The 23552-nt window shown below is 43.6% G+C and overlaps 4 protein-coding genes across 17 annotated transcripts in view; 1 reads left to right on the forward strand and 3 right to left on the reverse strand.

The window, feature by feature from the left end:
• Window positions 1–11414, reverse strand: part of UGT1A1 (UDP glucuronosyltransferase family 1 member A1) — a 60786-nt gene extending 49372 nt beyond the window's left edge. The window contains exon 1 of one of the 2 annotated variants that reach the window (XM_025152657.3): window positions 10422–11414. In XM_025152657.3, coding sequence (XP_025008425.2) covers window positions 10422–11282 — 861 coding nt within the window. In that variant the 5' untranslated portion in view covers window positions 11283–11414. Of the gene's footprint in view, window positions 1–244; window positions 1240–10421 lie in introns of those variants that run through there. The other variant, XM_015289256.4, reaches the window with a different exon arrangement.
• On the reverse strand, window positions 790–5122 carry LOC101749599 (UDP-glucuronosyltransferase 1-9-like). Of its 3 annotated transcripts, none has more exons than XM_046944026.1 (2): window positions 3990–5122; window positions 790–1350 (listed from the first exon to the last, which is right to left on the reverse strand). In XM_046944026.1, the coding sequence occupies exons 1-2, from the start codon at window positions 4848–4850 to the stop codon at window positions 1102–1104; spliced, it is 1110 nt and encodes a 369-aa protein (XP_046799982.1). In that variant the 5' UTR covers window positions 4851–5122; the 3' UTR covers window positions 790–1101. The 3 variants fall into 3 exon arrangements, with proteins under 3 accessions (XP_046799982.1, XP_004942560.2, XP_046799983.1); XM_004942503.5 differs by having other exon boundaries at window positions 1278–1646; XM_046944027.1 differs by lacking the exon at window positions 790–1350 and adding an exon at window positions 1372–1595.
• A 5585-nt stretch (window positions 11415–16999) lies between the features above and the next one.
• On the reverse strand, window positions 17000–21238 carry LOC121111296 (UDP-glucuronosyltransferase 1A9-like). Its single transcript, XM_040703951.2, has 2 exons — window positions 21174–21238; window positions 17000–17993 (listed from the first exon to the last, which is right to left on the reverse strand). The coding sequence occupies exon 2, from the start codon at window positions 17987–17989 to the stop codon at window positions 17015–17017; it is 975 nt and encodes a 324-aa protein (XP_040559885.1). The 5' UTR covers window positions 17990–17993; window positions 21174–21238; the 3' UTR covers window positions 17000–17014.
• Window positions 19685–23552, forward strand: part of USP40 (ubiquitin specific peptidase 40) — a 33795-nt gene continuing 29927 nt past the window's right edge. For 6 of the 11 annotated variants that reach the window (XR_003075991.3, XR_005861229.2, XR_005861230.2 and 3 more), the window contains exons 1-2: window positions 19685–19923; window positions 23317–23533. Coding sequence is in view for 8 of the 11 variants with exons in the window: in NM_001397585.1 (NP_001384514.1) it covers window positions 23335–23533 (199 nt within the window). In the remaining 3 variants the exon portion in view is untranslated. Of the gene's footprint in view, window positions 19924–22170; window positions 22274–23316; window positions 23534–23552 lie in introns of all 11 variants that reach the window. The other 5 variants (XM_015289069.4, XM_015289071.4, XM_015289070.4 and 2 more) reach the window with 5 other exon arrangements.

A 23552-nucleotide genomic window follows, 5' to 3' on the forward strand; every position in this document is an offset into this window, starting at 1 on the left:
ACAGAATGTATTCACTGAGGACAGCATAAAGAAGACAAAGACAAATTTTGTTGGGTTACTCTGAAAATATTAATTCAAATAACAGTCACCTGCATCCATTTCAGACCACGAATAAAAAATGCGAAGAATCTGATCTACTGAAATATCTTGCAAAAAAAAAAAATACTATCAAGAGCACTAAACATCCATAAGACATGAAATTACATTGCTTTGGAAAATGTGTAATGTGAGAAGAAGAACATACCTTTGGCAGTGGTTTCTTCTGAGCACAGTTTATACCTCCAACAAAGACCATATTGGGCATCACTGGTCTGGGATACTCAAACACAAAGTCAAACCTCATTATTGAAACAGCAGCAGAGTTCAGGAGGTCTATCAGGGATACATCCCTTTGAAGAACTTCAGAGGAAAGCTGTATTGCAGCTCGATAGTAACCATTACAGTAAAAGAGCTCCAGGAATGAAATCAGTGTATTTTCCACCCTCTGGAAAAATGTCATGTGGTCTGAGCTGAATGAAAATGTTCTCGGGACATATGAGAGAGGGCTTGGGCACTGTGCTGCTTCGAAGTGCAGATTGCAAGGTAATCCTCTCATGAAGAACACAAATGGAAGTGAAAAGTAATTGGCAAGTGTAGCTCCACACATAAAAATAGGGTCTGTGAGGACTGCATCAAAGCCGCTTTGATTCAAATACTGCAGTGTTTCCGTGCTGCTGAACAGTTCCTTGCACTGAAGAAAGAAGGTGCTAAAAGCATTTGATGAGATGTTGTAGAGTGCCAGAACATTCAGTGGGAAAGGCAAACTCTTCAGGTGAGTTGCAACATACGCTTTAAAGGCATTATCCAGTTCTTCTAACTTGGTGGACACTGGGTATGTTTTCACAGTGTATGCGTGTTTTTGTGTCTCTCCCATCTGCCAGCTGACTTCTGGTTTAAGCACCACCACTTCATGTCCCCTCTCGGCGAGCTTCTGAACTACTTCCTTCATGCTTAGCCAGTGGCTTCCAACCATGGGCACCACCAGGAGCTTCCCTCCTTCAGACAGGCCAGGAAGGAGGAGGATAAAAATCCAGGCAGCAAGTGGATAGCAGAGCCGCAACGTCATTTTCCTGTGGACAGAGTACTGACTGTGAAAGCGTCGCCTTCTCCTTCTCCTTCTCCTTCTCCTTCTCCTTCTCCTTCTCCTTCTCCTTCTCCTTCTCCTTCTCCTTCTCCTTCTCCTTCTCCTTCTCCTTCTCCTTCTCCTTCTCCTTCTCCTTCTCCTTCTGCTCCTTCTCCTCCTCTTCCTCCTCCTCTTCCTTCTCCAGGCTGTAGCTTGAATATGTTTTTGTAGTAAGTGGTTGGATTTATCTGCTGAGTTGTGTTGAATTGTGATTATGTTCTAGTTAATGATTTACTGCCTTCATCACTGCACCCCTAGAGGTGAATAATGCTGATTTTTTCTTTTTCAATTACAAGTAATGCCAAATACAAAGAGCCTTACATATGCTGAGTCATTGGAGTTCTTTAGTGCTTTACAGAGAATGAGCTCCTTGACATCCAATTTAGAATTTTACAGACTTCTCTCTTGAACACTGATGTGTCTTCTCCCACCTCTTGGTCAAGGCAAAGGAAGGCAAGACTGGTGAAAACAACTCCTAGTTATCCTATAAGAGTACCAGTGCATTGGAATGCAGGAATTTTGGCCCCATAAAGTCTGTCTCAGAGTGGAAAATTCTCTCACAAACCTGTGTGATACTTTCACTCTCCTCTAAGGATTCCTCTCCCATCACACACAAAATATGTGCCTCAATTTCATGCCCCTTTCACAGGCTTTTCTCTTTCTTCCTGTTCATTCAGGAAGTGAAGAGAAGGAGGGCTATAACAAGAATGCAATCTGTGTATCCAAATGGAGACCTTTGATAAAACAATGGTGGATGCACATCACACGATTGCAGACCTTAAACCAGTGTCCCAGAACCCAACACAAACATCACAGGCTGTCTGACATGTGGACAAGTGGGATGAGCACCCGCATGGAGACTGCCATGTGGTTTGTGCCGCTGATAGAGCGCCTTGGGATAGAAGAAACTGGACTTGGACATTTACTGACAACATGCTCGAGGATACCTGGGAATGCACGGCAGAAATGCATCCACAGAATGGATTAGCATTTTCTTTTCTTACCAAACGGAGGCAAATTGATCTGTGAGTGAATTATATCTTACAGCAAAGATAAATATGAAAAATGAATGGTGATATACCTTTGTTGTATTTTAAATAACCATAACTACTACTTGGGACAACTGAGATTTTTTTTTTTCCACTGAAGGACACATGCATCTTTGAAGGAAGTAGCCAAATGAAAATCTTTTCCCCTCGTAAAATATACATAAAACTTCCTCCTAACCCCTTATCCTATCAGGTATTGCAAAACAAAAGTTCACCACTGAACCACAGATAACATAAGCCTTTTAACAACATAATTCTAACTCATAAGGTTGTGAGTTCAAGTTCTCAGTTCAATTCAGTACTGACTCAGTTTATGAATACTGTGAGTTTAGAACCTTCTGAGTTGTAAATTTCTGAGTGATTAAATGACTACTGGTCACAGTGAAAAGTCATATGTGTTCTAGATTACCTGCATGTGGAAAAAATGGCATGCATGAACATTCACCAATGCTTGTTGAACTTTTACGGAGACCAAACTGTGGAAGCTAGCTCAGTGAGGCCGTGGGTGTTGCATTACAGCTGTGGCAAGAGCAACATGGGAGACAAGCCAAACTCGCCCTGCTTAAATCAGCCTGGAGAACGACACTTGCAGAACTGCCAGAACAGTACCACACTGGTGTAAAACATTTGGAGATCCTCTCCCAAAGACCATGAATGGGACTGAGGCATAATTAGCAACTGTGGCTCCACTCAGAAGCAGCAAAAGAGAGCATCAAAGCCACTGTAAATGAAATATTCTGCCTTCTCCTTCTCAACAAACAGATTTCTACAGGATGAAAACATCACCCTGGCAGTATTGAATGGAGCCAGTAGAACACAAAACGGGAATTGTTGTGTCCGTGGACCACCTGTTTCTGTTTCAAAGGCCAGGACCTTCACAGAATGAAAGAATCACCAAGGTTGGAAAAAGCTTCAAGATTATCTTGTCAGCCCATCAACTTCAGAATATAAAAGCACATAAAAGGATATAAAAGACTTCTGTCATGCAATCTGCAAGAATATGCCATGGTACCTCAAAAAAAATGAATAATTAAAGAGCCAGTTTCTTGAGTTGAAAACACGAAAATGTTTGTAATTAGATTATTTTTTATCTCAGTGAAGTTTAGTAGAAACTGAATAAACCCATTAAAATATAAATGAAGAAAGAAATTCAACTGAAAGAAACTGTGGTGCAGTTACGTAGTGATACCAAGTGGCCACACTTCAGAAGCGAGGAGGAAATATCACAGGAAAGAAATGTGTGTCCTCCTCCATGACTTAGAAGAAATGTCTGATGCGAAATTGTCTGATGAGAAATCGTCTTAACTAGGTAGAGTGTCTTTAAAGCTTATGCAGAACAATTCTGATAAAAATTAGTGTCAAGAAGCGCACACAAAAAATGATTAGCCAGTTAGGAAACCATCCACTAAGAAAACAGAGAAAACGCAAATTAATTAAAAATTACATTCTGAATTAATGAAATGCATTTCAAATTTATGATGAAAAAAATATTTGTTGCAGTCCGTGAAGATGAAGCTACAGCTGCATCTGACCAAAGAATAATATGTATTCACTGAGACACCATACAGCAGATGAAGTCAAACCTTGTTGGATTTCTCTGAAAATATGAATTCAATTAGCAGTTACCTGCCTCCATTTCAGACCATGGATCAAAAATGCCAAGAATAAGATATATTAAAATATTTTGGAAAGAAAAAGAATATCAAGACCACTAAACGTCCATAAGACATGAAGTTACACTCCTTTGGAAAATGTGTAATGTGAGAAGAAGAACATACCTTAGACAGTGGTTTCTTCTGAGCACAGTTCATACCTCCAATGAAAACCATATTGGGCATCACTGGTCTGGGATACTCAAACACAAAGTCATATCTCAATAGCCAAATAGAAGCAGAGTTCAGGAGGTCCAGCAGGGATACATCTCTTTGAAGAACTTCAGAGGAAAACTTTATTGCATCTTGATAAATTGCATTACAGTGAAATTGCTCCAGGAGTGAAATCAGTGTATTTAACACTCTCTGGAAAAATGTCATGTGATCTGAGTTCAATGAAGTTGCTCTTGGGATATATGAGAGAGGGCTTGGGCACTGTGCTGCTTCATAATGGAGGTTACAAGGAAATCCTCTCATGAAGAAAACAAATGGAAGTGAAAGGTAATTGGCAACTGTTGCTCCGCACATAAAAAAAGGGTCTGTGAGGATTGCATCAAAGCTGCTTTGATTCAAGTAATGCAGTGTTTCCGTGCTGCTGAACAGTTCTCTGCACTCAAGATAGAATGTTTTGAAAAGGTGTATGCCATTCTTGTAGGGTGCGATAATATTCTCTGGGAAAGGCAGATCCTTCAGGAAAGGATCTAGGAACAGTTTAAAGGCATTATCCAGTTCTTCTAACTTGGTGGACACTGGGTATGTTTTCACAGTGTATGCGTGTTTTTGTGTCTCTCCCATCTGCCAGCTGACTTCTGGTTTAAGCACCACCACTTCATGTCCCCTCTCGGCGAGCTTCTGAACTACTTCCTTCATGCTTAGCCAGTGGCTTCCAACCATGGGCACCACCAGGAGCTTCCCTCCTTCAGACAGGCCAGGAACGAGAAGGATAAAAATCCAGGCAGCAAGTGGATAGCAGAGCTGCAATGTCATTTTCCTTTGGACAGAGTACTGCCTGTGAAAGCGTCGCCTTCTCCTCCTTCTCCTTCTCCTTCTCCTTCTCCTTCTCCTTCTCCTTCTCCTTCTCCTTCTCCTTCTCCTTCTCCTTCTCCTTCTCCTTCTCCTTCTCCTTCTCCTTCTCCTTCTCCTTCTCCTTCTCCTTCTCCTTCTCCTTCTCCTTCTCCTTCTCCTTCTCCTTCTCCTTCTCCTTCTCCTTCTCCTTCTCCTTCTCCTTCTTCTCCGTCTCCAGGCTGTAACTTGAATCTGCTTTTGTAGGAAGTGGATGGATTTATCTGCTGAGTTGCATTGAACTGTGATTATCTTCTAGTTAATGATTTACTGCCTTCATCTCTGCACACCTACAGGTGAATAATGCTTATTTTTTGTTTTTAAATTACTAGTAATGCCAAATACAATGAATCTTACGTGTGCTGAGTCAGTGGAATTCTTCAGTGCTTAACAGAGAATGAGCTCCTCGACACCCTGATTAGATTTCTACAGACCTCTCTTGAACACTGATGTGTCCTCCCCCACCTCTTGGTCAGGGCCAAGGAAGGCAACACTGGTGAAAACAACTCCTAGTTATCCCATAAGAGTACCAGTGCATTGGAATGCAGGAATTTTGGCCCCATAAAATCTGTCCCAGAGTAGAAAATTCTCTCACAAACCTGTGTGATACTTTCACTCTCCTCTAAGGATTCCTCTCCCATCACACACAAAATATCTGCCTCAAATTCATGCACCTTTCACAGGGTTTTCCTGTTCTTGCTGTTCAGTCAGTAAGTGAAGAGAAGGTGGGCTGTAACAGGACTCATATCTTTGTAAACAAATGGAGACTTTTGATAAAACGATGGTGGATGCACATCATACCATTCCAGACCTTAAACCAATGTCCCAGAACCCAGCAGAAATGTCTTTAGACAGCAGGCTTTCTGACATGTTGACAAGTGGGATGAGCACCCACATGGAGATTGCCATGTAGTTTGTGTAGATGATGGAGCTCCTTGGGATAGAAGAAACTGGACTTGGACATTTACTGACAAACATACTCTAGGGTACCTGGGAACACGTGACAGAAATGTATCCACAACATGGATGTCCAGAAACACTGCTAGGATTAATAAGCATTTTCTTATTTAACTAAACAGGAAAATTCACCAGTGAAGTAGATCTTATAGTAAAGATAACTATGAGAAATTAGTGTTAGAAGACCTGTGCTGATTTTTAAATAACCAAAACCACTACTTGGTACAACTGAGATTTATCTTTTTCATTGAAAGATACTTGCATCTTTGAAAGAAGTAGCCAACTGAAAATCTTTTCCCCACGTAAAATATATGTAAAACGTCCTTCTAACCCCTCATCTTATCAGGTATATTGCAAAACAAAACTTCTCCAGGAAGCCCCAGATAACACAGGCCTGTTAACAACATGATTCTATCTCACAAAATGGTGAGTTCAAAGTCTGTGTGAGTTCAGTTCAGGACTGACACGGTTTGTGAATACTCTGGGTCAGGTATTACGCAGTTCTAAATTTCTGAGTGATTAAATGACTACTGGTCACAGTGAAATTTTATATGTGTACTTGATTATCTGCATGTGGACAAAATGACACCCACCGACTTTCATCAATATTTGATGGAACGTTTGATGAATGTTTGATGAACATTTACAGAAGCCAAACCATGGAAGTTAGCTCAGTGAGGCCGTGGGTGTTGCATTGCAGCAGTGGCAAAAGCAATGTGGAAGACGAGCCACACTCTCAATGGCCATGCACAGCTGCCACACCCACAAAATGAAGAGGGTCTCAATCAGCTCAACCATGTGAATCTGCCAGTGGTGGTAGTAGGTAGACTGTGCTGTAGAACAGTGTTTTGTAGATGAGAATGTGCTCAGACAAATAGCGCTACTGTGCTTTTTGCATCTGTTGTAGTTTTCATTGAAATACATAGGAGGTATTACTTTCAAAGAAACCTATGTATATAGGTAGGCAACCAGGCAGATGCTGTCAATGATCAAGGATGTTTCTATCCTGCTTTGGGGATTAGTTCCTCCAGCCATTCAGGGCTCTACATCACTGGGGGGTTTTCTTTCCTCTGCAATTTTTGCCTACTTGCTTAATTCCAAGCCTTGCCAGGGAATGGGAAATCCATGTCAGTATCCAAGTCAATAAGTGGCTGTTTACAAAACCACAGCAGCACTTGGGGCAAAACCAGAGAGGGAGAACAGGGAAGCAAGTGAACTGTTGGTGGCAATGCCACCATTTGGATGCTTGCATTACCTGCTGAAACACATTTCCAGCCACAAAGAGGCTGACTGCAGACGCTGTAAATTTATGAGCACTGGAATCCTGAAGAGACCTACTTGCTGACCTTCAGGCTGACTGCAGGATATGCAGCTTCCAAGCTCACCGAGTTTATGTTGGGCCACCTACAAGCAGGTTTAAGCCTGTGACTATCACCTGGACACTCTCCTGAAAGTACAGTAGCCTGTATTTCCTCAAGCACAAAGTGATGATGCCCAGCCAAGCACCAACAGCCTCCTCTTGTATCCACAGTCCAATGCATCTATTGATTCTCCTGCCTAAAACAACCTGGAGAGTGACACTTGCAAAGCTGACAGAACAATACCACCCTGGTGTAAAACATTTGGAGATCCTCTCCCAGAGAGCATGAATGGGAATGAAGCATAATTAGCAACTGTGGCTCCACACAGAAGCATCAAAAGAGACCATCAAAGCCACTGTGAATGAGATATTCTGCCTTTTCCTTGTTACAAACAGATTTCTACAGGATAAAAACATCACCCTGGCAGTACTGTATGAAGCCAACAGAACATGAAATGGGAAATGTTGTGACCATTGAGCCTTACAGCAGTCCATCTGTCCTGTGTAAAGGACTGGACATGTTTCCCGTGTGTCCACTACATACATGATGCTGGTTTGTAGATCATCAGCAAGCAGTCTGTACTTGTTCTGCTTGAGTTTCTCTGTTACTGGACTCACACTAAACCTGTGGTTTTCACACTGCAAAAAGTTTCCCACCAATCTGAAAGTTCATCATAAAAAGCATCCATGTTGCAAATAAACAAGAGGTAAGGCTACTACTGTCTTCCACGTCTGTAGACCCCAAAGGAAATCCCACTGAAAACTACTGAAGAAGACAATTTCAACAGCATATCACCAGAAGTCAATCATTCACAAGCATTGTTTCATTATAATCAGCATTTATCATTACAGGTTTGGACACAGTGCTGAGATTATTGATTAACCACTTAAATGATTTCCAAATCTCATATTGGATCTCAATCTGGAATACAAAATGAATTCTCCAGTTCTTAGTTCAGTTCAGTAAGCAATAGGTCAGGTAAGTAGCATTCACCATAGCCCTCTCCCTGAGGAAAGCAAGCCATGTAAGGAGGCGTACATTTTTATCATGTTCCTCATGTCTCTGCCTTTGGTCCCCAGCGTTACAGTCTCACGCCTTCCACACTATGCAGCCCAGAGACAGTTAATGGCTCTTGTCTTCCCCACCTCCACACCACTTTTGGTAGAAATGATGGCACTGAATTACCCCAAATGCTCCTCTTAACCAGCACTGCCACAGGACATCAGGTAATGCCATAAGTAAGCAGTAACAAATCCATATGCAGAATAGCCTCCCAGGCTCCAGCAAAGGTGACCCTGGGATCTCCTGAACCTAACTCTGTGTCTTTGCATTACACTTCCCCTTAGGAGTTTATCTACACAAACTTCTCCTGTAATTTCTCAGCATCTATAACTATCATGACAGTAATAAACCTGAGAGAAGAAAATCAGCTTTTTGTAGTTGCTCTTAAATCAGTAAGCCAATACTTGATTTTTCCCAGTATCTCTTCTTTCCTATTTTGAAGAAGCACTGAAGAATTATTTTATATGAATCTTCCCTATGTCATTAGCAGTTTGCACATATGGTTTTTTGTTAACAGTGTAGATCTCGATTATACATTTTACCGTACCTGTCTCCTGCCACTATCAATTTTTTTATTCTACCAATTGGATCTTCTGTAATGCAATCAGTGATTACATGTAATGGTACCTCTTCAAACTAAAATAATTAATTATCACTCTCTCAAGTCAAACAAAGAAAATGTTTGCAATCAGCTTATTTTGTATTTGACACAGTGAAGTTCAATGGAATGAACATATGCCCATCAAAGAAGAAAAATGAAGAAAGAGAAAAGAAAGAGTTTATAGATAGGGTAGCACAATCACACTGCAATATCATGTGAGCACACATCAGAAGCGAGAAGATACCACAGAAAAGAAATATGTGCCCTCCTCCATTAAGAGTAAGAAATGCACGATGCTATGAATTGTTTAACAACATAGACTGTCTTTAAAACTCCTGCAGAACAATTCTGATAAAAGTCAACTTCGGGAAACACACATAAAAAATGATTAGCCAGATAGGAAACATTCTGTTATGAAAACAGAAACAATGCAAATTAATTGAAAATTACTTTTTGAATTAATGAAATGCATTTCAAATTTCTCATTAAATGGATAAGTACTACACTCCATGAAGATGAAACTACAGCTGCATTTGACAGAAGAACAATATGTTCTTTTGTCTTGGAGCAGAGTGGCTGGAAGACTGTGTAGAGGAAATGGACCTGGAGGTGTTGATTGACGCTAGACTGAACATGAGCCAGCAGTGTGCCCAGGTGGCCAAGAAGGCCAATGGCATCCTGGCTTGTATCAGAAATAGTGTGGCCAGCAGGAACAGGGAAGTAATTGTCCCCCTGTACTCAGCACTGGTGAGGCCGCACCTCGAGTACTGTGTCCAGTTTTGGGCCCCTCACTGTAAGAAAGACATCAAGGCCCTGGAGCGTGTCCAGAGGAGGGCAACAAAGCTGGTGAGGGGTCTGGAGCACAGGCCTTATGAAGAGCGGCTGAAGGAGCTGGGATTGTTCAGTCTAGAGAAGAGGAGGCGGAGGGGAGACCTTATTGCTCTCTATAACTACCTGAAGGGAAGTTGTAGTGAGCTGGGGGTCAGCCTCTTCTCTCGTGTGACTAGTGATAGGACTAGAGGGAATGGCTTCAAGCTGCGCCAGGGAAGATTCAGGCTGGACGTTACAAAATACTACTTCTCTGAAAGGGTGGTCAGGCACTGGAATGGGCTGCCCAGAGAGGTGGTGGAGTCACCGAGCCTGGTGGTGTTCAAAGAGTGTTTGGATGTTGTGTTGCGGGACATGGTTTAGCGAGAACCATTGGTGATGGGCGGATGGTTGGACTGGATGATCCTGTGGGTCTTTTTCAACCTTAGTGATTCTATGATTCTATGCTTCTGTGTATTCACTGAGGACACCATACAGCAGATAAAGCCAAACCTTGTTGGATTCCTCTGAAAATATGAATTCAATTAACAGTTACCTGCCTCCATTTCAGACCATGGATAAATAATGCGAAGACTTAGAACTATTAAAATATTTTGGAAAGAAAAAGAATATCAAGACCACTAAACATCTATAAGATATGAAATTACATTGCTTTGGAAAATGTGTAATTTGAAAAGAAGAACGTACCTTAGACAGTGGTTTCTTCTGAGCACAGTTTATACCTCCAATGAAGACCATATTGGGCATCACTGGTCTGGGATACTCAAACACAAAGTCATATCTCATTAGCCAAATCGAAGCAGAGTTCAGGAGGTCTATCAGGGATACATCCTTTTGAAGAACTTCAGAGGAAAGCTGTATTGCAGCTCTGTAGGAATCATCACAGTAAAAGAGCTCAAGGAATGAAATCAGTGCATTTTCCACTCTCTGGAAAAATGTCATGTGATCTGAGTTGAATGAAAATAGTCTGGGGACATATGAGAGAGGGCTTGGGCACTGTGTTGCTTCATAATGTAGATTACAAGGAAATCCTCTCATGAAGAAAACAAATGGAAGTGAAAGGTAATTAGCAACTGTTGCTCCGCACATCAAAACAGGGTCTGTGAGGATCGCATCAAAGCCACTTTGATTCAAATACTGCAGTGTTTCCGTGCTGCTGAACAGTTCCTTGCACTGAAGAAAGAAGGTGTGAAAAACACCTACTGAGACGTTGTAGAGTGCCAAAACATTCAGTGGGAAAGGCATACTCTTCAGGTGAGTTGCAAGATACACTTTAAAAGCATTATCCAGTTCTTCTAACTTGCTGGACACTGGGTATGTTTTCACAGTGTATGAGTGTTTTTGCGTCTCTCCCATCTGCCAGCTGACTTCTGGCATAAGCACCACCACTTCATGTCCCCTCTCGGCGAGCTTCTGAACTACTTCCTTCATGCTTAGCCAGTGGCTTCCAACCACGGGCACCACCAGGAGCTTCCCTCCTTCAGACAGGCCAGGAAGGAGGAGGATAAAAATCCAGGCAGCAAGTGGATAGCAGAGCCGCAACGTCATTTTCCTGTGGACAGAGTACTGACTGTGAAAGTGTCGCCTTCTCCTTCTCCTTCTCCTTCTCCTTCTCCTTCTCCTTCTCCTTCTCCTTCTCCTTCTCCTTCTCCTTCCCTTTCTACAGGCTGAGGCTTGACTACGCTTTTGAAGGAAGGGGATGGATTTATTTGCTGAGTTGTGTTGAATTGTGATTATCTTCTAGTTAATGATTTACTGCCCTCATCCTTGCTAACCTACGGGTGAATAAAGTTTTTGCTTTTTTTTAAGAACTTGTGAAGCCATACATAGTGATCTTTACCTATGCTGAGTCAGTGGAATTCTTTGGTGCTTAACAGAGAATGAGCTCCTCGACATCCTGATTAGATTTCTACAGACTTCTCTCTTGAACACTGATGTCTCTTCTCCCACCTCTTGGTTAGGACGAAGGAAGGCACGTCTGATGAAAACAAATTTCACTAATAAGAGTACCTGTGCATTGGAATGCAGGAATTTTGGCCACATAAGTCTGTCCCAGAGTAGAAAATTCTCTCACAAACCTGTGTGATACTTTCACTCTCCTCTAAGGATTCCTCTCCCATCACACACAAAATATCTGCCTCAAATTCATGCACCTTTCACAGGGTTTTCCTGTTCTTGCTGTTCAGTCAGTAAGTGAAGAGAAGGTGGGCTGTAACAGGACTCATATCTTTGTAAACAAATGGAGACCTTTGACAAAACGATGGTGGATGCACATCATACCATTCCAGACCTTAAACCAATGTCCCAGAACCCAGCAGAAATGTCTTTAGACAGCAGGCTTTCTGACATGTTGACAAGTCAGTCAACACTGTCTCGGCACCTGGCCTGAGGTCTGCAGATGGTTATCACCTGTCTCAAAGGGGGAAATGGATCCTTGCTCAGGAGCTGGCGAGACTTGTAGAGAGGTCTTTAAACTAGGCATGGGGGGGGAAGGGGATAAAACCAGGCCTGCTAGAGTTGAGCCTGGGGGAGCGATAATGGGATAAGGGGTGAGGCAAGAGGCCCAGCTCAAGCGTGTGTATACCAATGCACGCAGCACGGGCAACAAACAAGAAGAGTTAGAAGCCATTGTGCAGCAGGCAAGCTATAACCTAGTTGCCATTACAGAAACGTGGTGGGACCACTCCCATGACTGGAGTGCTGCAGTGGATGGCTACAAACTCTTGAGGAAGGATAGGCAAGGAAGGAGGGGCGGTGGCGTGGCTCTCTATGTTAAAGAGTGCTTTGAGGTTACTGAATTTATGACTGGGGATAATAAGGTTGAATCCTTATGGGTTAAGATCAGGGGAAGAGCCGACAAGGCAGACATCCTAGTGGGCATCTGTTATAGACCGCCAAACCAGGATGAAGAGACAGATGAGTTGTTCTATGAGCAGCTGGTGGAAGCTGCGCGATCGCTGGCCCTTGTCCTCATGGGGGACTTCAACTTCCCCGACATATGCTGGGAATACAATTTAGCACAGAAGAAGCAGTCTAGGAGGTTTCTGGAATGTATGGAGGACAACTTCTTGATGCAGCTGATAAGAGAACCTACGAGAGGAGCTGCCCCGTTAGACCTGCTTTTCACAAACAGAGAAGGTCTGGTGGGAGATGTAGAGGTTGGGGGCTGTCTTGGGCAGAGTGACCACGACATGGTAGAGTTCTCGATTCTTGCTGGAGTCAGGAGGGGGGACAGCAAAACTGCTACCTTGGACTTCCGGAGGGCAGACTTTGAATTGTTCAGGAGACTAGTAAGGAGAGTCCCCTGGGGGTCAGTCTTAGAGAGTAAAGAGGTACAAGATGGCTGGTTGCTCTTCAAGAAGGAAGTCTTAAAGGTGCAGGAGCAGGCTGTCCCTCTGAGCCGGAAAATGATCCGGCGCGGAAGAAGACCGGTGTGGATGAATAGGGATCTATTCTTGAGGCTCCAGATGAAAAAGAGAATCTACCTCCTGTGGAAGAAGGGACGGGCAACCCGGAAAGAATACAAAGAAGTTGTTAAGATGTGCAGGGAGAAAATCAGAAAGGCAAAAGCCCAGCTTGAACTCAGCCTGGCTGCTGGGGTAAAAGGGAACAAGAAACTCTTTTACAAGTATATCAACAGTAAGAGGAGAACCAGGGAGAATCTCCATTCTTTACTGGATGAGGCTGGGATTGTGACCACTGAGGATAAGGAAAAGGCAGACGTTCTGAATGCCTTCTTTACAGCTGTCTTTAAAAGTCAGACCAGTTATCCTCAGGTTTCTCCACTCTCTGACCTGGCAGCCTTGGCTGGGGAGCAGACTAAACCCCCCACGATTCAGGAGGAAACAGTCAGAGACCTGCTACTCCAACTGGACTGCCACAAGTCCATGGGACCGGATGAGATTCACCTGAGAGTGCTGAGGGAACTGGCGGAGGTGATAGCCAAGCCGCTTTCCATCATCTATCAGCGCTCCTTGTTGACGGGTGAGGTCCCAGAAGACTGGAGGCTTGCCAATGTGACTCCCATCTACAAGAAGGGCTGTAGGGAGGATCCGGGGAACTACAGGTCTGTTAACCTGACCTCGGTGCCAGGGAAGATTATGGAGCAGATTGTCTTGAGGGAGATCGCATGGCACGTGCAGGACAACCGGGGGATCAGGCTTAGCCAGCATGGGTTCACGAAGGGCAGGTCCTGCTTGACCAACTTGATCTCTTTCTATGATCTAGTGATCCGTATGGTGGATGAGGAAAAGGCTGTTGATGTAGTCTACCTAGATTTAAGCAAAGCCTTTGACACTGTCTCCCACAGTATTCTCCTGCAGAAGCTGGCAGTCCGTGGCTTGGACAGATACACTCTTGGCTGGGTAAGGAACCAGCTGGAGGGCCGGGCCCAGAGAGTGGTGGTGAATGGAGTTAAATCCAGCTGGCGACTGGTCATGAGTGGTGTTCCACAGGGGTTGGTTCTGGGGCCTGTCCTGTTTAATATCTTTATTGAGGACCTGAATGAGGGCATTGAGTGCACCCTCAGTAAGTTTGCAGATGACACCATGCTGGCTGGAAGTGTTGATCTGCCTGAGGGTAGTGAGGCCCTACAGAGGGATCTGGATAGGCTGGATAGCTGGGCTGAACCAATGGCATGGGATTCAACAAGACCAAATGCCGGGTCCTGCACTTTGGCCACAATAACCCCAGGCAATGCTACAGACCTGGGGCAGAGTGGCTGGAAGACTGTGTAGAGGAAATGGACCTGGGGGTGTTGATTGACGCTAGACTGAACATGAGCCAGCAGTGCCTTATGAAGAGCGGCTGAAGGAGCTGGGATTGTTCAGTCTAGAGAAGAGGAGGCGGAGGGGAGACCTTATTGCTCTCTATAACTACCTGAAGGGAAGTTGTAGTGAGCTGGGGGTCAGCCTCTTCTCTCGTGTGACTAGTGATAGGACTAGAGGGAATGGCTTCAAGCTGCGCCAGGGAAGATTCAGGCTGGACGTTACAAAATACTACTTCTCTGAAAGGGTGGTCAGGCACTGGAATGGGCTGCCCAGAGAGGTGGTGGAGTCACCGAGCCTGGTGGTGTTCAAAGAGTGTTTGGATGTTGTGTTGCGGGACATGGTTTAGCGAGAACCATTGGTGATGGGCGGATGGTTGGACTGGATGATCCTGTGGGTCTTTTCCAACCTTAGTGATTCTATGATTCTATGATTCTAAGTGAGATGAGCACCCACATGGAGACTGCCATCTGGTTTGTGCAGCTGATAGAGCTCCTTGGGATAGAAGAAACTGGACTTGGACATTTACTGACAACATACTCAAGGGTACTTGGGAACCCATGCCAGAAATGGATCCACAGCATGGATGTCCAGAAACACTGCTGGGATTACATATCATGATGCCCCTCCGTTTGTAAGGAGTGTCATATAATTACTCTTATCTAATTGCCAACACTCTTGTTCTCCAGGCTTAAGAACAAGAAAAAAAAGTTGCTTCAACTCCTGAGTGTATGGACATCAGGTCAGGACGTATAAGGAGCAGCTGAGGAACTTAGAGAAGAGAAAATGTGGGGAAAACTCATGGCAGCCTGCAGCTCCCCATGGTGGCCCACAACTCCCCAGGGCAGTAGGCATGGCTCCGAGCTGCTGGAGCTCAGGGAGCATTGGGACACCGCTCTCAGCCATAAGGGTTGGGTTTCGAAAGGTCTTCTGTGGAGCCAGGAGTTGGACTCGATGATCCTTAAGGACTCCTTCCCACTTAGAACATTCTAAGATTTTAATGTGGTTAGATATCATAGGCTTCTACACTGAGTCAGCAGGAATCATTCTGCAATCGAATCTGGTGTTTTTTTGCTGCTGAAGTGTCATGCATAAGAACTACAGCAGGTTGGTAGATGCCAATATGAACCTGGTTATCCAGCACTGACACTGGACACCAGGTAATGCTCTAAGAAAGCAGTAGCAATGCATATACAGAATAGTCTCCCAGGCTCCAGTAAGAGTGAACCAGGGAGCTCCAGAACCAAACCTTGTGACTTTGTATTACATATCCTTTTAGGTGTTTTCCTACACAATTTTCTCCTGTAACTAGGTCATCCCAGCCTTCCATTCTCTTATCTTTTGAGCAGCAGGCTACTGTGTTTCAGCGAACTACCTATTCTTATCACATGATTATATTTCTGAACAGTAGTGATCGACACAGAGCTTACACCTGTGCATGGATACACACCACTTATTTGCATGTTTACACTCTAATGCACTGTTGCTTTGCTGCAGGGTGCTATTCCAAGCAAAACAGGACAAATGCTACCATTTTCCATAGAAAATATCACCAGAGCGAAGATAGGAGGAATACACAAGGTTTTTAAAGGTGCAGAAAACATGATTTCCACTCAGTGACAAATATCATTATGATGATAGGAGGCACTGGGTATAAAATACAGGGAAAATAGTTACACTCCTTTGGAAAACAGCAATCTACAAACTGTTGCCAGATCTGAGACCTTCTTAGTATCACAGAATTACCAACGCTGGAAACGACCTCCAAGATCACCCAGTCTGACCATCAACTTCAGGACATAAAGACATGTAAAAGGATATAAAAGTCTTCTGTCACACAGTCTGCAAGAACATGGCATGGTATATCTAAAATCTGAATCAGTAAATTGTCACTATCTTCAGTCAAACACAAGGAAATGTCTGCATTCAGCTTATTTCGTATTTGCTTTGCTGAAATTCACTGGAAACTAAATAAACCCATAAAAAAGTGTAAGTGAAGAAAGAAAAGAAATTTAACTCAAAGAAATTGTGGTGCAGTTACGTAGTGATACCGTGTGGCCACACTTCAGAATTGAGGAGGAAATACCACAGGAAAGTAATGTGTACCTTCCTCCACGACTAGTAAGAAATGTCCAAAGCTACTAACTATTTTAACTAGATAGGCTGTATTTAAAACTCCCACAGAACAATTAAGATAAAAGTCAATGTCAAGAAACACATACAAGAAACGATTAGCCAGCTAGGAAATACTCAGCTATGAAGATAAAAACAATGCAAGTTAATTAAAAATTATTTTTTGAATTAATGAAATGCATATTATCATTCAGAAGAAAAAAATACTTGTTACACTCCATGAAGGTGAAACCAAAATTGCATTTGACAGAAGAACAATATGTATTCACTGAGGACACCATACAGCTGATAAAGTCAAACCTTGTTGGATTCCTCTGAAAACATGAATTCAGTTAACAGTTACCTGCCTCCATTTCAGACCATGGATAAAAAATGCCAGGACTAATATCTATTAAAATATTTTGGAAAGAAAAAGAATATCAAGACCACCAAATATCCATAAGACATGAAATTACAATCCTTTGGAAAATGTGTAATGTGAGAAGAAGAACATACCTTTGGCAGTGGTTTCTTCTCAGCACAGTTCATACCTCCAACAAAGACCATATTGGGCATCACTGGTCTGGGATACTCAAACACAAAGTCAAACCTCATTATTGAAATAGAAGCAGAGTTCAGGAGGTCTATCAGGGATACATCCCTTTGAAGAACTTCAGAGGAAAACTTTATTGCGTCTTGATAGATGGCATTACAGTAAAAGAGCTCCAGGAATGAAATCAGTGTGTTTTCCACCCTCTGGAAAAATGTCATGTGGTCTGAGTTGAATGAAAATGTTCTCGGGACATATGAGAGAGGGCTTGGGCACTGTGCTGCTTCGAAGTGCAGATTGCAAGGTAATCCTCTCATGAAGAACACAAATGGAAGTGAAAGGTAATTAGCAACTGTTGCTCCACACATAAAAAAGGGATCTGTGAGGACTGCATCAAAGCTGCTTTGATTCAAATACTGCAGGGTTTCCGTGCTGCTGAACAGTTCCTTGCACTGAGCATAGAAGGATTCGAAAAGATATGTGAAGATATTGTGCAGTGCTATAACATTTTTGGGGAAAGGCATACTCTTCAGGTGAGTTGCAAGATACACTTTAAAGGCATTATCCAGATCTTCTAACTTGGTGGACACTGGGTATGTTTTCACAGTGTATGCATGGTTGTGTTTGTCTCCCGTATTCCAGCTGACTTCTGGTTTAAGCACCACCACTTCATGTCCTTTTTCAGCAAGCTTCTGAACTACTTCCTTCATGCTTAGCCAGTGGCTTCCAATCATGGGCACCACCAGGAGTTTCCCTCCTTCAGACAGGCCAGGAACGAGGAGGATAAAAATCCAGGCAGCAAGTGGACAGCAGAGCCGCAATGTCATTTTCCTGTGGACAGAGTACTGCCTGTGAAAGTGTCTCCTACTGCAGGCTGTAGCTTGAATATGCTTTTATAGGATGTGAATGGATGTATTTGCTGAGCTGTGCTGCTCTCTGGTTATATTCTAGTTAATGTTTTACTGCTCAGATCTGTGCTCAGTTGTGGGTGAGTATTGTTGTTGTTTTTTTTTTTTTTTAGTTACTTGTATAGCCAAATATAGTGACCCTTCACTGTATTGACTCATTGGAGTTCTTCAGTGCTCAGTGAAGAACTAGCTCCTTAACATCCTAATTAGTCTTCTTAAAACATTTCTCTTGATCACCGTTGTATCCCGGTCAGGGTAAAGGAAGGCAAGTTTGGTGAAAAGAATTCACACAATACAATAACAAATGAAAAGAGCCTCAACACATTAGATTATGGTTGGATACACAGATGTTCAGAGAATTTCTCTGAAAACAGATCAGGAGGATGTTATGTTAAGGGCTAAAGTGAGATCAACAAAGCCTTTTGGGCTACCAGGAAGGGATTATCCCTACAGCCTACAATATAACACTAAGAAGAGACATTTAGAGAGACTAGTCTGGCATCTGAAGCAGAGATCTGTGAATTTGAAGTCCAGCATCTTCCTTCCAAGAAGCGATGCAGTTTTTTCACAGTCTAGAAAATGGCCATGAAACCTCCGTTATGCAAAACTCTTCACCAATATAGGTATCAAGTAGAACCAGATATAACATGGTATACTTAATATGTGTAAAGGTCTACTCCCTACTTGGACTCAAAAGAGACTCACATGTGGGCCCAGCTATCAGACCTTATTGGTAGCTAAAGAGCAGAAAGCAGCTTATGCTCTACCAGGGATATGACCTGCCCTCCTTTTGGCTTCCACTGTTGACTCATGTCATGATGACTGGAAAATGCCAAACTTGCAACACCACTAATAGGGAAGGTAAAGGGTGCAGAGTCAAACTGAGGACAAGGGAAGTTAATCAGTACTTTAGGGGAGCTTCTTTGTGTCTGCTGGTTTGCCAGGGTCTCACTTAATTCACTTGATTATCCGGCAAGGGTTTGTTTATGAGTTAATCTTTTCTGGGTTCAAGGCAACGCAAGGTAACAACTAGTTACCTCTGAAATTTATTTGTGGATACACAAGGAGACAGTTGGAAACTTCAGGCTTCAGTGGGAAGGGACATAGCTAGGGACATAGTGGGAAGGGACACAGCTATGATGGAGGAACTGTCTTTCATCTGAAAATGCACTCTCTTGGGCAGTTTTGGCTCCAGTAGCGATAGGACACGGGAGAACTGCTTTAAACTAAGAGAGGAGATGTTTAGGTTAGATGTTAGAAAGGAATTGTTTACTCAGGGGCAGTAATGCACTAGCACAGGCTGCTGTGGATGTCCCATCCCTGGAGGCACCCAAGGCCAGGCTGTGTGGGGCCCTGGGCAGCCTGAGCTGGTGGGGGGCAACTCCACCCAGAGCAGAGGGGTTGAAACCGAATGATCTTTAAGGTCCCTTCCAACCTAAGCCCTTCTATGATTCTCTACGGAGGACTTTGGGGAGGGGGCTGTGCTGGCAGGCCGCAGCAGGACGTAGGGTCACAGGCACAGAACTGCTACAGCCCGCGTTAGCCTACGCCGCAGCAGCGGACTTCATCCCCCAGCAGGCCTGGCGGGGCCGGGCCGGCCCCTCAGCACGCTTTGCGCCGCGCCAAAACAAAAATGGCGGCAGCGGCGACAGAGAGGCGGTGGTGGTGGTTTGGGGCCCTCTACTTGCTCTGAGCGGTGCGGATAGGGCCTCTTCCCGGCCGAAACCAAGGCAAAGCCGAGCGGAGAGTGGAACGCTGCCGCAGCTGCCTGGTGGGGTGGAGCCGGAGCCAGAGCCGGAGCCGGGTGTTGGGCGGGGGTGCAGCCCGCGAGGGGAAGAGGCGGCTGAGCCGAGGTGGGAGGCTGCTGGCGGTGGTGAGGGGGGGGGGGGGGGCTTGCAGGGGCTCGGGGGCTCCGTTCTCGGGGTGTCCCAGCTTTGAGCCGGGTCCTTGTGAGCTTCCTGGTCTCAGCTAGCAATGCTTTGAGAGGGTTTTGAAGCAGAGAGCCTTTCTAAAAGAGATGAAAATTATTTCTGTTATGAATACAGGCTATGGGGTCTGGGGGTGTTCAGCCTGGGGAATAGGAGGCACCGGGGATACCTCGTTGTGGCCTTGCAGTGCTCGAAGGGAGCTTACAAGCAGGAGGGAGACCGACTTCACATGGTCTGGTAGGGGCAGGACAAGGGGGAATTGACTTTAAACTGAAAGATGGGAGGTCTAGGTTACATATTAGGAGGAAATTATTTACTTATTGGGTAGTGAGGCTCTGGCACGGTCTGCCCTGTGAAGCTGTGGGTGCCCTGATGCTGGAGGCATTCAAGGCCAAGTTGGATGGGGCCTGGGCAACCATTTTTTGTTGGCAAGCAGCCCCAAACCCCACGTAGTTGGAACTAGATGGGCTGTAAGGGCCTTTCCAGCCAAAAGCATGCTATGATTTTATGTTTCTAATCTGTATTTTGTGACTTCTAATGGAAGGAAGGTGCTGGCAGTATGTTGTGGTTGAGGCCAGCAGGTGGCTCAGCACCACACAGCATTGCTCTCACTTCTTACCGATGGGATGGGGGAGAGGATTGGGGGGGGGGGGGTAGGGGGAGAACAAAGTAGAACTTGTAGGCTGAGATAAAATTATTTACCAGGATAGAGAAAAGGAAAAGGATAATAGTTACGACTATATGTATATACATATGAATGTGTATAACAAGTAGTGCACAAGCAGTTTCTTGCCACCCCCTGAGAAATGCCCAGCTAGCCTGTGAGCAGTGGAAGAGAGAGAGATGAGCTCCTTCCTCCTTCAGAATTCCTTTTGCTTCATGCCATATGGTATGGAATATTGCTTTGGTCAATTTAAGTCAGCTGTCCTAATTCTGTTCCCGCACAGCTCCTCAGGCTCTTTGCTGCAAATGGCCTTGGCCCTCTACAGCCCTGCTTAATAGCAGCTATAAACATCACTGTGTTACCAACGTTGTTTTTCTCCTGGAACCAAAACACAGCATAGTACTGGGCACTTTGAAGAAAACAATTCCTTCCCAGCTGAAACTAAGACACAGTAATGCTTTGAGGGTCCTGAAGCAAGGAGAGAGGGAGGGTTTGGCACTGTCCCACTTACCTGCTTCTCTGGAGTGGTGAGGGGTGCTCTAGTCAGCGGTGAGGTGCTTATTGCTTCGCAAGTGTGTGTGCTTTTATGCTGAGCAAACCTATTAGGATCAAAGTATGTGTTCACATGAGAACAATATGAATCATAATCTTTGGTTAAATGGTAAATATGACACACCTACTGTAAAATAGCTGAAGGCTGAGAGCTTTTGAAAGGTGCTCAGTTCATCAGTTGTGTCTTGAAGCACAGGAGGTGAGGTCAAGGTTTTAGAGCTGCATTCAGAGTAGAAAAAGGTATTGCAAAGAAGGTTTATCCCCTGTATGTGTTCATTACTCTAACTGCATGATTTTATTTCTGAAGGAGTTTTAAAATGGTCATGCATTGTAGATGTTATAACAAGAAGTGTTATAAAACAAATAAGAGTGATTGTTTCCATGCTGCTTCATAGTCAGCTTCTCAGAGTATAGCCTTTACATAAAAAATAGGCAAAAGGACTAAAATTACTTAATGTAATGATGAGGTTATGGATGCCCCATCCCTGGATGCATTCAAGGCCGGGCTGGATGTGGCTCTGGGCAGCCTGGTCTGGTGGTTGGTGACCCTGCACACAGTGGGGGGGGGGGGTTGGAACTAGATGATCATTCTGGTCCTTTTCAACCCGGGCCATTCTGTGATTCTGTGCGATTTTATAAAAAGAGATTTCTCAGATACCTGAAGAACTAGCAGCTGGATGAGTGGGGAGCTCTGGACTACTTTTGGCTTTTAAAAAGATATTCAGCAAGGTTTGCCACTGAAGGCTTTCTAGGAAAGTAAGCTGGCACAGGAGAAGAAGAAAGTTTTTGCTTGAGTGAATAGTCAATTAAAAGATGGGAAATTGAAGATGAACCCTTGCGGAGTAAGGGGTAGTTTCTTTCTCTCTTTTCTAGGGCTCTTCTAGGATTCAGCATGTAATCTGTTGGTTAAAAAAAAAAATAGTGAATTCTGAAGTAGGTATTTTTTATTGCTGCAGAACAGCAGGTATCACAAGAAAAACGAGCGCCGTTAGTGCAGTTTTCAAGTCTTCAAGCTACTGAGAAGCTGAATGATGCAATAGCTGGTAACACTGATTGTAGGTAAATACGTATGTAAACTGTGTGCATAGCGGCTGGGTTTGAAGTGAATATATGGGAGTGAGACTCTGGCATGATTTAAAAAACACCAACAAAACTAAGCAATTCCCATAAAGATGAACGCTCAGCAGTTGAACAAGAACAAAACAACACTTATTTAGCTATAGCAACCCATGGTTTGCACACCTCTAAAGCCTTATGAGGATAATGGAAGATGGGGGACTGGTTCAGTTGTAAGAATGGATACATCACCATAGAGGCTTTTGGATTAATGTGATAACCATAAAATTGCAAGTGGAGTTAAGGTAGATAGTGAATGATTGTTCAGTGCTTCAGTATAATTCATGGATTATTTGTTTCTAAAACAAATATTGCAGCACAACAAGCGAAACTAGGGAGTGGCAAGCACAAAACAAAAGAGATTGACGTGTGGGATCTTGTTACGCATGGAAAGATTATAGAGCTACCAAAAAGACTGAAAAAAACCCTCAAAAATATAAGGGTTTTTTTTTTTTTTTTTTTGTCACTGAGTTTCTGGCTTGCTCAACATCTGGAAGCAAAGAAAATGTTTCACTAAAACATAGCTGTATTTTTGCCTACATGTTGCACTGTTTCCATCTGAACTAGCTAGAGACAGATTTTAGGTGTATGTGGATTTATTGAGAGACACAGTGCAGGCATATTCACAAATTTTGGGGACCTTACATAAACTTCCTGCAAGAAGTACCTTGAAAACTACTAAATAATAGGTGTTTAGAAGGAGCTATTTATTTTGGCATACATATTTGTGCTGATACAAGATTGAAATGTGGCAAAGTTGATTCTAGTTTAAAAGCATTTATCTCAGAATGCTTTTATTTGCCCTTTTTTATTATGTAATGTGTATTTCTGTATGGATCTGATGTTTGTTTTTTGAATGAACAGAATAAGATTCTTAAAAAGGTATAAACAAATTCTACAGCTGGGGCAGAGGATCTATGAGGGTTTCAGGAGGGTGGATTCAATTGCGCTTTTCATAGTAAGTAGATTATTTTGTGTTTTTAAAGGTCTGTTTTGTTTTCACGATGTTTGGGGACTTATTTGAAGAGGATTTTTCCTTTATTTCAAACAATCATTATGGAAAAGGGAAGAAATCAAAGCCCAAAGATTCTGAGCCTCCAGCTCCCAGGGATTTCACCAATCTTAGTGGTATCAAAAATCAAGGTGGGACCTGCTACCTCAATTCCCTTCTGCAGACTCTGCTTTTCACACCAGAATTCAGAGGTACTGTGTTCAGAACCTT

Source organism: Gallus gallus, chromosome 7 (genome assembly GCF_016699485.2).
Source record: "Gallus gallus isolate bGalGal1 chromosome 7, bGalGal1.mat.broiler.GRCg7b, whole genome shotgun sequence".
NCBI classification, from domain to species: domain Eukaryota; kingdom Metazoa; phylum Chordata; class Aves; order Galliformes; family Phasianidae; genus Gallus; species Gallus gallus.

Bases quoted from the DNA above. Each gene is read 5' to 3' on its own strand.
- LOC101749599 (XM_046944026.1), bottom strand. From the start codon at position 4,850: ATGACATTGCAGCTCTGCTATCCACTTGCTGCCTGGATTTTTATCCTT. The intron at 1,351-3,989 runs GTATGTTCTTCT...ACAACTCAGCAG, and splicing joins AGAAGAAACCACTGTCTAAG to ATAAATCCAACCACTTACTA.
- LOC121111296 (XM_040703951.2), bottom strand. From the start codon at position 17,989: ATGACATTGCGGCTCTGCTGTCCACTTGCTGCCTGGATTTTTATCCTC.